Below are 12360 nucleotides of genomic sequence, written 5' to 3'. Positions count from 1 at the left end.
TCAGCGCCCGATCAAGGCGTCGCATGTCGAAAGTATAGCAATTATGGTCCTCGTTGGCAACGGTGAAATTGAACGCCTCCATGGGATTCCAGGCAATGGCGTTGCTGCGCATGCCCAGGATGACCTTGCGCATGGGAGTGTTGCCGCGAATGTCGTACAAGGCAATGTTGCGGTCGCTGCCGCATGTGGCCAGAATGTTGGTTTCCACAGGGTTGAAGCGGACCGTCGTCACCGTGTCTGCGCCCCACGAGTAGGTGGAGATGGGGTCGGAGCGGTGGACGTCCCAGAGCTCGACCACCGAGCCCGACGTGGCAAACTGTGAGTCTTTGCGGTGGTGGTCGCACCCCGTCAGCGAGTTCTTGGTAATGATGGCGTTGATTGGCAAGTCTGCGTCCACCTCGCCAGCGTCGAGCACGTCCATGGCGGTGGCCGAGCTTGTGCTGGCGCGTTTGCTGCGAGCGCGATCCTCCTCCTCGTCGCCGTACTTGCGCGAGAGTGCCTGCGCCGCCACCGCGTCATAGTCCAATCGCCACTGCTTGATGTGCTTGTCGTCTCCCACCGAGATGAAATAGTCGCCCAACGGCGAAATGCAAACGCCACGCACAAAGCCCTGGTGCGCATTGTACGTGCGGATTGTCTCTTCGCTCACGAGGTTCCACAAGCGGATTTCGCCATCGCACGAGCCAGACAGCAGTGAGCTAATACGCAGCGGGTGCTGTGTTCACAACCGAGAGAGTCAGGGAGAGAGCAAGGTGAGCGACACACATGTGTACAAGGTGCATTGCAGAGTTCGTTGGCTTGTTCTCATGTCCTCTCGGCTCTCTGTCGCCCTCAAAGGGTTTTTGTGTTCTTGCTGCTAATCCAAGCACCGTCTGTTTAGGACTATGAGCAAAATGTCTGGGTGACTGTACCTTGGCCATGCAAAAGACGCCATCAGTGTGCCCAGAGAGCGCTCCGACGAACGGCTTTGCAAACACGCGCTCGAGCTTGGTTGCATTGAGTGCTGCACGCAAGAGTGATTTTACAAGTTAGCATTAGGACGGTGAGTGGCGCGGGGTGGTGGGGTGAGTGAGCTGGACCAGTTCAGTTCAGTGCTCCACATGTTACGCGGCAGCGCATCTGGCAATAAGCTCAGACGCACCTCGCGTGTACTCGCGCGCTTGCTCGAACGGATGCAGCTTGGGATCAATGTTGCGCTGGAGCTTGGGCAGGTCCGACAGGGTCTCGCGCAAGTGCTCTGCGCCACGCTGCATTGCCTTGACGCGCATTTTGTATTGAATTGTATTGAAGAAAGAAAGAAAAAAAGAAAAAAACTGAATCTGAGAAACCAATAAAGAACTGCACATAAAGGACTTTTGTGAAAATAGACAAAACAAAAGCAGACATATGAGTGCAGCAGATGGTACGATTGCAGCTTTTTTTGGGCTGGGAGTTCAGTGCAAGGGTGGATTTGGCTCGGTCCAATTTTCGACGTTTCAGAACAGCTCCGCGTTCTAACGGTGGAAATTCAACACCAAGACAATCCAGACATAGACACACATTTTCGGTTGAATCCTTTGATAACGGCGGGGAAACGGACAACGGCTGCTTATGTGCGCTTCAAGAAATGCAGTCTTTTTTTTATTGTGTTTCAAAAAGAACAAAAGAACTCATCAAAAAAGATGCCAGTGTTGGAAGGAGCAACGTCGACGGAAGCCGTGCGCCACGGCGACGTTTCGGCGGGCGGCTCAATGAAGCAGCAGCAGCATCAGCAGCAACATGAACGGCAAGCTCCCAAAAACAAGAACGCTGCTGCTTCTTCTTCTTCTTCTTCTTCCTCCCCGTCTTCCTCCTCGACCACGACCTCGTCCTCGTCCTCGTCGAGCTCTGCTTCTGCGCAGAAGGACACGCACCAGACCACGGCGCTGCAGCGTCATTGCGAGTTTTTCGACCGCGACGGGGACGGAATGATTTCCATGCGCGATACCTTCACTGGATGTATGTCGATCGGCCTTGGAATTTTGGTTTCCGCGGTCTCCGTGCTCGTCATCAATGGCCTTGGCGCGTGGTTTACGTCAGATTCGTGGTGGCCGACGACCACGGTGCACCTCAAGAACATCCATCGCATGATGCACGGGAGCGACTCTGGCGTGTACGAACGCAACTCTGGCAGGCTCAACCACCAACGCCTGGACAAGCTATTCCAGGGCAACGATGCTCCGGACGCAGCTTTCACGCTCCGTAGCTTTGCGCGCCACTTGGTGCGCGACCGTCTCATGCTCGACATTGTCGGCTTGATTGCTTCGTGCATGGAATGGCTGCCGCTCTTCTTCCTGAACTGGCGCCACTACGGCACTCTGTCCATCTCCCGCAAAACAATTGAGCAAATGTTTGATGGTTCCCTGTTTCCCGAGCTCGAGAAGCATTGGGCGTCCAAGAAGCAGCAGCAGCAGCAGCAGAAAGGCAAAAAGGACAAGACCAAGTAGAACAATTGGAAGTGCGCGAGAGTTTGAGTGTTTTGAGTGCGTGTGTCTGTAAGTGGTGTTTGCTGCCGTGTTCAGCTTTACACTGCTGTGTGCGTGTGTTGTTGCTGTTGTTTGATATCAATGTGCGCTGTGTGCAGTCAAAGATATTGAATTTTATTTTAGTCCGGCCAAGTGCTGAACCCGCTGCTCACATACATACACAAAGAGGTAGAAATGCTGCTGCCGTGTTACCATGTGTTCAGAACAAGACAAAGTTGTCGGGATTTCGTACAGATCGTCAAAGAGGAAGCAAAAGAAGAAAAAAAAGCTAAGTGTTTGGAGCAGTCCCGCGTCAGTTATCTAGGTTCGTTCATGTATTTGTAGGCTTCCCCGGGCCGGCTTGTGCCAGCAACAAGAGGGCCTTCCACCCGGCTACTATGGTAGGAGAGACGAGTGAAGCGCCACAACATTTGCGCACGAGCCCGGGTACTCTGAGATCTTGCGATCCCGGCACCGCACAGGCAGGTACTCAGACATCAAGTGCCACGACAAGTCCTCCACAACCTTCGCCAAGTGTACGCAGCCTTCAAGTGCCAGCGCGAGCCGACGCACAGAGAAATGCATGCCAACCTTTATCATCCATGCGGAAATATTGTGTATTACAATACTGCAGTTGTAGGTTTGTTCGAAAACATGGCGATGACTCTTTGAATGGCACACGCGGCAGCGCACACTCGAGCGCGGTCCAGGCGCGACAGGGCGATGGTGCGCACACGCACAGTGTAGATGCGATCCGACGCGAGGCAGGACGACGGAAGCGGGGTGAGAAACAGAAGGAGCGAGGGTCACTGCGCAGCGAAGCGAGCCATTCCACGTGGAACCGTTTCACCAAAAAGCAGAACTGCAATTGTGGGAGTCGTAAATCCGCCTGTGAAATGGAAAATAAATGCGCGTGAATACTATTTCAACCATGGGATGATGGCAGGAAAGAGCAGGGGGAAGGAGCAATACAGCGAAATCAAATCCAATGCAGATCCAGCCAAAATCCGATGCTCCCAAAGCAGCAAGCTTAGCTGCTCTTATCTCCTTGTCATAACACTTACCACCACCACCCAGTTCTACCCACTTGCTCCAATCGTGACAAGTAAATTTCTACGTTCATAACGCGGAGGGGAGGGGGAGACTGCTCTCGGTTGCAGTTTGGTCTCGTTCAAGCTGTCGTTTCGAATCATCTCACAAACCACTGCCACCTCTTTGGTATTTCTTCAAATTATCTCTGGTTGGAGAGATGGAGAGATGGAGAGAGGGAGGGCGATTCTGCAACAATCCTCCGCTCGGAGTGCGTGGTTGGACAACCTTTCTCATTGGGGGGGAGAACCGAACGATGAGCCCATACTTTTCCCCTTCCACCACCACCACCCCTGCACCTGAATTCCGTCTACAAACAGTTGCTTTGCACTTGTCAAGCATCGCTTCAGACTGGCTTACGCGCAGATCACCCTTCCTTTTGATTCTATAAAAGCCAGTCGTGAATCCGCAGTTCAGTCATCAAAAATCACCGTTTCGCCGTGTTTTTGACCATCCTTCCTCGTTCCATTCATTCCATCATCAACACTACTACGTACACTACACTACATACACAACAATGATCTACGATTGCGTTATTGTGGGCGGCGGCGCGGGTGGCCTGTCGAGCGCGCTGATGCTTGGCCGTGCGCGCCGGAACGTCCTGCTGCTGACCGCTGGACTGCCGCGCAACGCCCCCGCCGAGCAGGCGCACTCGCTGTTCACACGCGACGGGACGCCGCCGCTCGAGCTCGTGCGCATTGGCATGGAGCAGCTGCAGCCGTACACGACCGTCCACCCGGTCGAGAACGCGCGCGTCGTTTCGCTCGCCCACGACAAGGAGGCCAAGATGTTCTACATTGAGTACCAGAACGAGTCCAACGCGAACGCCGGCGGGTTCTCCATCATGATGACAGCGCAAGTTGAGGAGCCAAAGCCGCTCATCCGCGTGACTGCGCGCGGCGTCATCCTCGCTACGGGCGTCAGGGACGTTCTGCCGCCGATTGCTGGGATTGAGCAATTCTGGGGCAAGTCGGTCATCCACTGCCCGTACTGCCACGGATTTGAGCATGCGGACAAGCGATTCGCGTACATGGGATCCATTGGTCCCATGGCGGTCATGGCGCTCCAGCTGCTGCGCGGCTCGTGGGCGCAGGACGTCGTCTGGCTGCAGAACGGCGGAACTCCGGCGCTGACAGCCGAGCAACTGGCTCGTCTCAAGGAGCTCAACGTGACCATTTACGACAAGAAGGTTGCCGAGTTCCGCGGTGATGATGCTGGCAACGTCCAGACGGTCGTCTTTGAGGACGGCACGACGCTGGATCGCGACTGCATCCTGATCCACCCCGACAACAAGCCCAACACGGACAGCATCGAGCTGAAGGACGGCTTCAGCTACAAGATTATGCACACCGACACGATGGATATCATTCTCAAGGGCCAGACCGACGTGCCCGGCCTGTACCTCGTTGGCGATCTCGCCACTCCGCTCCACCAGCTTTCCACCGCAGCCTATCTCGGTGGCTTCATGGCCGGCAGTCTTAACATGTACCTTTCGACTCTGTAATGGCAGTGCCTGTATGAGTGTGATTTTGGTGTGAAGCCGACGAGACGGCCGGAACGTTGTCTGGTCATTGTTGTTGTTGTTTTGTTGTTGTTGTTTTATTGTTGTTTTATTGTTGTTGTTGTTGTTGTTGCTGTGGTTTATGTTTGTTTCGTTTTGTCTCAATGTGTGTATCCAAATTACAAATCAAGTACAAAAGATGAAAGGGGGCACAACGGGTAGTGCTGAAGACTCTCACAGCGAAAACCTGTGCAGGACCCCATTGTCACAACAAGAATAATGCACAACAAACTACCAACAACAACAAAAAATATCATCAAAACGATACGTCTTGGCATTCGCAAGACAGCAGAAAGCAGTTTACTCGGCCTTCACTTGCTTTGCCTTCTTGGCAGCGACTTCTTTTTGGTACTTGTTGAAGCTCTCGTCAGTGCCGAACAGCTTGTCCCAGAAAGTGAAAGTGGAAGCGTAGTTGCCGGTAAAGTTCATGTGGTGGAAATCGTGGAACTTGGCGCCTATTGCACGCGGAGGTCAGTCAACCGTCAGAGCGTGTACAAGACGCAGCAGACATTACACCAACAAACCAATCGTACCGCCATAGAACGGAAGCAAGTGCAGAGGAGTCCAGATGTCGTAGCCGCTGTGAACCTCAATGGTCTCGATCAGTCGGAGGGTAACCCACGCCCAGTTGAGAATGAGGTGGTTGCAAAAGATGAGAACGCCGAGGAAGAATCCAACGCCAAGAACTGTATCAGTGCCAAATGGAGATACGATCAGTAAAGCAAGAAACGCAATGGAGAGAGTGCAACCATCGACAAAATGCGTACTCAGAGTCTCTGCGGGGTGGGCATACTCGGCAACCATGCCGAACGGAGCGGCAAAGGTGTGGTGAACCTTGTGGATGTACTTGTAGATGGCCTTGTGGTGCAGCAATCGGTGCATAAAGTAGTGCCAGGTGTCTTCAATGACGAGGCAAGCGAAAACCTGAGCGGCAAGAATGTACCTACGCAAAAACCCAAAAGGTCAGTGCGTTTGCAGCCCAAATTCGCAGACGGAACGCAACAACACGGTCTTGTCACGGTCTTGTCGTCAACGTACCAGGCAGGGATGTCCTTGTACAAGTACGGAATGTCAAAGTAGCGCATGAACGAGTGTGTGCCCATGATCAGCGGTGTCTACCCCAACGACAAACAAAAGTTCAATGTCAGTACGTTAACGCTTTTGGTGAGATCGATGTTTTCATTTGCATTGTCGCGTTGACTATGCTGTTACCTGAATGCAAAAGTGGTTGAACATGAGCATTCGGAAGCACTTCCACTGGAGCTCCCAGGTCTCTGGCTTTTCCTATCCAACACAATCCAACACAAGTCAGCGCAATACAATACAATACAACAGAATCACGTACATGTATAATGTGAGTGTGAGGTAGGGTGGTGTGAGGTAGGGTGGTTCAGGTCGGGTCTTTTTTTGAAACGCCGACAGCCGCTCTGTTTCCCGCTCTCGTTGTTGTTTGTCGTGTGATTCCGCCCTTCCATCCAATCCGAACGAGCGCAACAATGTACCATTGCACATCATGACGACCAACACCCAATCAACTCGACAGTCGTCCGTGTTCGTCCTGGCCCAGTGTCGAGTCGGGAGCGAGGATTTGGCGCTTCGAGTGAGGTGACTTTTTTTTTTTTTTTTTTTATGTGAATGTGAATCCGCCCAGCTTCCACACGCTTCACGGCCCCCTCCCCCGCTTCACCCTCCTTCAAATGCTTCAACAAGTACAACACCATCATGACGACAACCAACCGCTGTGATGCTCGATCAGTCATCCACATTCACATCCACCATCGTAATCGTAGTCGTCATAGAAGAGAATCATAAAAAGTCACCCCATTTCAATCCTCACGCCACTCTCCGCGCTACGTTCGATTCCTCACTCTCACGCATCGTCATCATCACCATCACTATCGTCATCATCATCATCACTCTCACTCGGCGTTTTCAGACTGTTTGACTTTTTGTCGCTGTCTGAAAATCGCGTCGCATTTCACCATCTAAAGCAACTGTTGTTGTAAAAACTTGAACGCAAAGTCGCGTGGAAAACGAAACCGCCAATGCAGAGCCCATACAATCCCCAACCCCAACCCAATGTCATAAACGAAAGAAAAAACAAGTGAATGCTTTGGGTTGTTATATTATACCTGCTGCAGCTTGTAGCGGCGCATGAATGGGAGGAACTGGAAGAGAAAGCCGGGGAGGCACAGGCCAAAGTAGATGACTTGGTGCAGAATGAGCGAGCCCCAGGTTGCAATCTGGTACTCTGTAAAGTTGTCCGTCATCCAGGTCCAGCACGCCTCGAACGCGCCCATCTCGGCATAGCGCGCGGACGACAGGTAAGTCCAGTCCTGCGACACGGCCGCTGCATTGAAAACACTCGCGTTCACGCTCATGATTTTCGGTGAAAGTGAAGACTGAGCGGATCGGATTTGGGTTGTTGTAGTTTTTTAGTTTTCGGTTTTTGGTTTTGGGTTTTTGGTTTTTGGTTTCGGATCTCTGACAAGTCTGTCGGGTTTCACTGGATTGGAAAAAAAATTCCTGAAAATACAGCTCAGATAAACACTGGCGCAGCGATTGCCGTCCAGTTTTCGGCCCAACGACCCTCTTCGATGCGCTGCCGTTGCAAGTGCTTGCGCATTTCGCGGAGCTTAAAGTCCTGGCTGGGAAATCCGTACAGGAGGCTCTGTCGCATGCAAACAGATTTGAGTGCACGTGCTTTGGGTTGAACGAATTGTCCACATTCGCGACAAAGCTACAAAACGCACCTGAAGTTGCTCGCATAGCTCTGCGGAAGTCCGGAAAACTAGCCCGTTCTTGCGGTGTTCTACAAGCTCGTGCAAACTGGAACGCAGAACGTTGAGAACACGGATTGTTTGCCGTTTCAACCAGGTCTTCGAAAGCGAGCGTACCACTGAAATCCCACAGCACAGACGGGAAGTCCGCAACCAAACATGTCGACCACCTTCATTGGTAGATCCAGTCCCGACGACGACTTGTGAAGACAGACGCCCAAATTGCAAGCACCTGCGATTCCCAATCAAGTTAGGAACAGTCGCGTCGCTCATTGAGCACCGTCTTCAACCTCATACCAAGCAACCGGGGATAATCAGCAGCCTCGAGCCAGAGAGTTCGGATGCGCACACAGAGCCACTGTTTGGCCGCAATCTGTGCTTCGTAAAATGCCTTCATCGGTCCTTTGCCTGAAACGGTTTGTTCCAAAATTAAAGTCAAGCCAAGAACATCTCAGGCTGAGTGCCCAAGCAAAAACCAGCTGCCAAACCAGCTGCCACATTCACAAGGAATAACAATCCGATCGTACCCGTAATCAAGCAAATGATGTTTGGCAGCGCATTTTCCTCGACTTTTGCCTTCTCCTCGTACGCCTCCAAAGCCTGCAGTATTCCACTGGTGAGACGATAGAAAAAAAGCAACCTACAGTGTCAACCACCACGACTCACCTGGAGCAGCATGGAAAAGTCCTCATCTTCAGTCCAGCTGGTGCTGCTGACGAGCAGTGCAGGGCGCTGGGCAACCAGCTCGATCTGGCCTGAAGGGTTTGCAACAGTCACAAGCGTGCGAGTCGGTGTGTCTGGACTGGCATTCGTGGATTCTGCTGCGGTTTTTGATCGTGTTTGGCGAACGGGTTGTTGATTTGCAAAAGGGAGCGTGAAGAGCCCAGGATTTTCCCGATCCAACTTGCAGAAGAGCTACTCGTGTGACACCACCACCCCTCCTCAGGTCAGCGCAATGAAAGGCACGCGTATCGCATGCAGACGACAAATATGCGACAAGCCCGACAAAAAACTTGCCTGGTGCGAATCCTCCACGGACGTCTCTTGAAACATTGGTGGTGGGCGGTCGTACAGTGTGCGTGCATCAATGCCCCAAAGGCGCAGATCACGGCGCATGGCTTCGGTGACACAAAAATGGGCGTCGCCCCATCGACCAAAAGTAAACTCAAACCTGCATTGCGAGAAGAGTGAGTTTGGCTGATCTGTGGCGCGGGACTCATTTCACAAGCACGCGTACCACTTTGCCAGCCGCACGACGCGGCTTTCAGCTCCATGAGCAAGTCCAAGGATTGTGTAGCCGTAGTTGTGCCAATCAATCACAAGCTTGGCATTCCTGAGTCGACAGATTGCCCAGGCAAGTGCAAACGTCGGAATCGTTGGAGGGTTCTGTATCGGCATCAAAGACAGCCGTTTGAGCGTGCAAAACCAATGCTTGTGCGCCTACAAGCAAACGTTACCTGAATCAAGCACCATCGATACGGCCGCATCGCCATCAATCTCAAGACGAGTTGCGCTGCAAGGAATGCAGCTTTCGCAACACCATAAACAAGGTAGAATGGTTTTGGCAATCCTGTTCGTGTTTGGCACGGTGTGGTACGTTTGGTAAGATTGGCATGAGTGGCAGGATTGGGTGAGATTGGCACGACTTGTGGCCCTCCAACACCTCAAACTCAAAATCCAGCCACAAGTACAACTCCATCAGACTTGAAGTGACACGTTAACGCACCTGGAGCGATGCGCGGCGCTTCACGCAATGCGACCAGGTGGATGCGCGGATTGCTGCGAATCTCGTCGTGTGGCCGGCTGCCCGAGTACGCCAGGACGTCCACCTCGAGTCCCAACGCTGCCAGCGACATTGCGTGATACTGACACCATCCCAAACAATCGAGAACGCACAGGCGCCGACGTCGCAGATGCGAACGCAGAGAAAATCAGCCAACGATCAACTCGCATACGTCCCCATCGCCTGTTGCCCCCTCCCCCCGCCACTCAACGATCGACCACTCACCTGCATGCGTGGACTGCGGCCAAAGTCGCCGAGAACGACAATGCAGACGCGCTTGGCCGTGCGGGATTGGAGGCGCTGCACCACGACGACCACGCCGAGCAATGCAAGCAGCAGCACAGCGACCTGCAGGAGGAGTACTGGGACGGACATTCCCCCTTTGAGTGAAGAGAAAGTGACTGCAGGTGGAGGGGGCTACTAAGATGGGTGAGAGACGGAGACAATCACTGGAATACACTATTTTGACAGGTCGGTTTCAATTTGGTTTCGATTTGTAATGTTGCATGTATGTGTGTACAAGAGTTGATTCCAATGCCCCGGAGAGGAACCCGAGACTAGCGCAAACCAAGCATGGCGGCAATGGCTTCCTCATAGATCGTCCAGGTCACGGCAGTGGTGATGGATTTGCGTAAAACACGAGGCACAATCCCACGAGCCAAGCCTGCCACTCCTTCGTCCTGCACCCGCGAGAGACTGATAATGTGAGTTGGACCGTACCTGCAGCAAGCAAAAGGCAATAGTGCACTCTCTTTCCATCTCGCGCCGACCAGAAAAATAAAACGCAATACGTGCCTGCACAATCTTGGAGAGCGAGGAAAAGAAGGTTGGATATTGCTCTGGGTAGAGCTGCATGCGAGCGCGTATTACATCGGGTGGGTGTGTAGCAGTTGTAGCAAGAAATCCAGCCCAGAGACCTGGTGAAAGCGTGAAAGAGCAAAAGAGAAGTCGTCAGCAACGCTGCGCTTTGACGAAGGGGGCAGAACGCAGGCTTGCATACCGGAAGCGAGATTGGTCAAAGGCATCACGAACGGTCCTTTGGATGTGTCATTTGTTGATTGATGTGCTACAACATGCCATTCCTGTCAGTACAATGCGGGCATGGGGATGGCTACATAAACGCGAAACGCAAGTACCGAGCAAAAACCGGCGAGTTTCTTCCCAGCAGGCGTAGTAGATGCCTGAAAATGGTGCATCGCGCATCACAGTGGCGGTGAGCCCTTTAAACAGGCCTATAAACGAGGACGGATTAGCAATGTTTTGCTTTAAAAAAATCGACAAAAAACCAAACAACAGAAAGACTTGCCTCGGAATCGCTCCGTTTCTGCAATCGTCCTGAACGCATTCCACATGCTGGAATAAGAGTACAATCCGCTCTGTGTGTGTGTCATCCAATAGATGTTGGCTCGCAACTGAAACGCTGTTCCCCCTTCAGCAAAAATCACTCAAAATCACTCAACGTACCTCAAAACGCGTTTTGATCAGCGTGAGTGGAAGTGTGATAATAACGACGTTTGCTCGAGCGGAAAACCCCGCAATGAATGCCCGCTCGGGTGACAACACTGGGCGCTGTTCCACAAGCGAAATCATTGCATGTGTTCAGAATGAAAAAAGGACAAAAGTTCAGTTGAGTACAGTATTATGCAGTCGAGGTCGAAATCACAGCAGGCGAGGTTGGAAATTAGAGCGGACGAAGTGAGGAAAATCGGACTGGAAACAAGTAGCTTGGTTGAAAGTGCGAGAAAAATGGTTTTTTCCGTAATTGGTTTTTGTGCGTTCGATTTGGTTTTCAACGAGTTGGTTTTTGCAAGCTTGTATTTCGAATTAACCCACTTGAGATGTTAGAATTACCAACAACTTCAGGAAGTATTTGAATTGAATCATGTATCTTGGAAGGTCATTAGATGCTGGGGTGAGTAGCGGGAAAGCTAGGGCTCGGGAAGAACTCGAACTAGAGTTTTTATGAATTACTTCCACAGCGACGTCTTTACCACCCAGGGCTCGTACTCACGAGCCATTTCGGTGTAAGCATTAGCATTCGCATAGTTTATCATAGTGTCATTAAATTGGTGGCAATCGTATGCCGAGTGGATTGTTCCGATCATTCCTAACGACCAGCCAGTTGCAGCACCAATGACAACGCAATGTGCACTCCACAGTGGAGCGCTCCAGCTTGCATACGCTCAATACATGTACATGCATGTATAAATAGGCTTAACTATGTTTGTTTTATGAAGGTTTACGGGTAGAGTGAAGAAAGGACGCAAGGCCGACCGGACTGTGGTGTTTTTTTTTTTTATGAAAGCCATCGACTTGTCTTTGGCAGATGCTTGTTGCAGAATAAACATGATTTGAAATGGATGTACAATAATGCAGTATTTATACATGTAACATGACACGGACGATCACATCAAACGACCACCCAAAACAGGCGAGCGGGTGCCATTGAGGGAGCTTTCGAAGGAGAGCACGCCAACTAATCTAGCACATCGTGCATCTCGTGACAAGCATTAAAGTACTTGAGCTGAACATGTGTGATAGTGTTTTGGCAATGCGTTGCCGTCACGGTACCAACAGCAGCGGTAATGCGACTTGAGATTGTTTCGTTCGGTTCCAGCCGGGAGCGCTTGAACGCAGCCTTCACTTGGTGAAGACATACTCGAT

At 51.8% G+C, this 12360-nt stretch overlaps 4 protein-coding genes across 4 annotated transcripts; 2 read left to right on the top strand and 2 right to left on the bottom strand.

Moving 5' to 3' along the window:
* Nucleotides 1-1622: 1622 nt before the first annotated feature.
* CAOG_07136 (hypothetical protein) lies at nt 1623-2609 on the top strand. Its single transcript, XM_004343810.2, has one exon. It carries the CDS (start codon nt 1662-1664, stop codon nt 2463-2465), a length of 804 nt encoding a protein of 267 aa, XP_004343860.2. The 5' UTR covers nt 1623-1661; the 3' UTR covers nt 2466-2609.
* Nucleotides 2610-4089: 1480 nt separating this feature from the next.
* On the top strand, nt 4090-5076 carry CAOG_07135 (hypothetical protein; the record flags this gene model as incomplete). The annotated part of the gene is made up of 2 exons (XM_004343809.1): nt 4090-4263; nt 4291-5076. 2 exons carry the CDS (start codon nt 4090-4092, stop codon nt 5074-5076), a joined length of 960 nt encoding a protein of 319 aa, XP_004343859.1.
* A 357-nt stretch (nt 5077-5433) lies between these two features.
* CAOG_07134 (C-4 methylsterol oxidase) lies at nt 5434-7514 on the bottom strand (the record flags this gene model as incomplete). Its single annotated transcript, XM_004343808.1, has 6 exons — nt 5434-5588; nt 5667-5819; nt 5901-6076; nt 6172-6248; nt 6346-6417; nt 7266-7514. The coding sequence occupies 6 exons, from the start codon at nt 7512-7514 to the stop codon at nt 5434-5436; spliced, it is 882 nt and encodes a 293-aa protein (XP_004343858.1).
* A 158-nt stretch (nt 7515-7672) lies between these two features.
* Nucleotides 7673-10071, bottom strand: CAOG_07133 (beta-1,4-mannosyltransferase; the record flags this gene model as incomplete). Its single annotated transcript, XM_004343807.2, has 11 exons — nt 7673-7804; nt 7887-7962; nt 8031-8145; nt 8211-8321; nt 8441-8513; nt 8580-8668; nt 8927-9084; nt 9151-9299; nt 9371-9483; nt 9640-9778; nt 9922-10071. The coding sequence occupies 11 exons, from the start codon at nt 10069-10071 to the stop codon at nt 7673-7675; spliced, it is 1305 nt and encodes a 434-aa protein (XP_004343857.1).
* Nucleotides 10072-12360: the final 2289 nt, after the last annotated feature.

The sequence above is a fragment of the Capsaspora owczarzaki genome (assembly GCF_000151315.2).
Source record: "Capsaspora owczarzaki ATCC 30864 unplaced genomic scaffold supercont2.13, whole genome shotgun sequence".
In the NCBI taxonomy this organism is placed as follows: domain Eukaryota; class Filasterea; order Ministeriida; family Capsasporidae; genus Capsaspora; species Capsaspora owczarzaki.
Note: the sequence above shows the minus strand (reverse complement) of the source record. Positions and strands in the feature narration are given on the sequence as shown.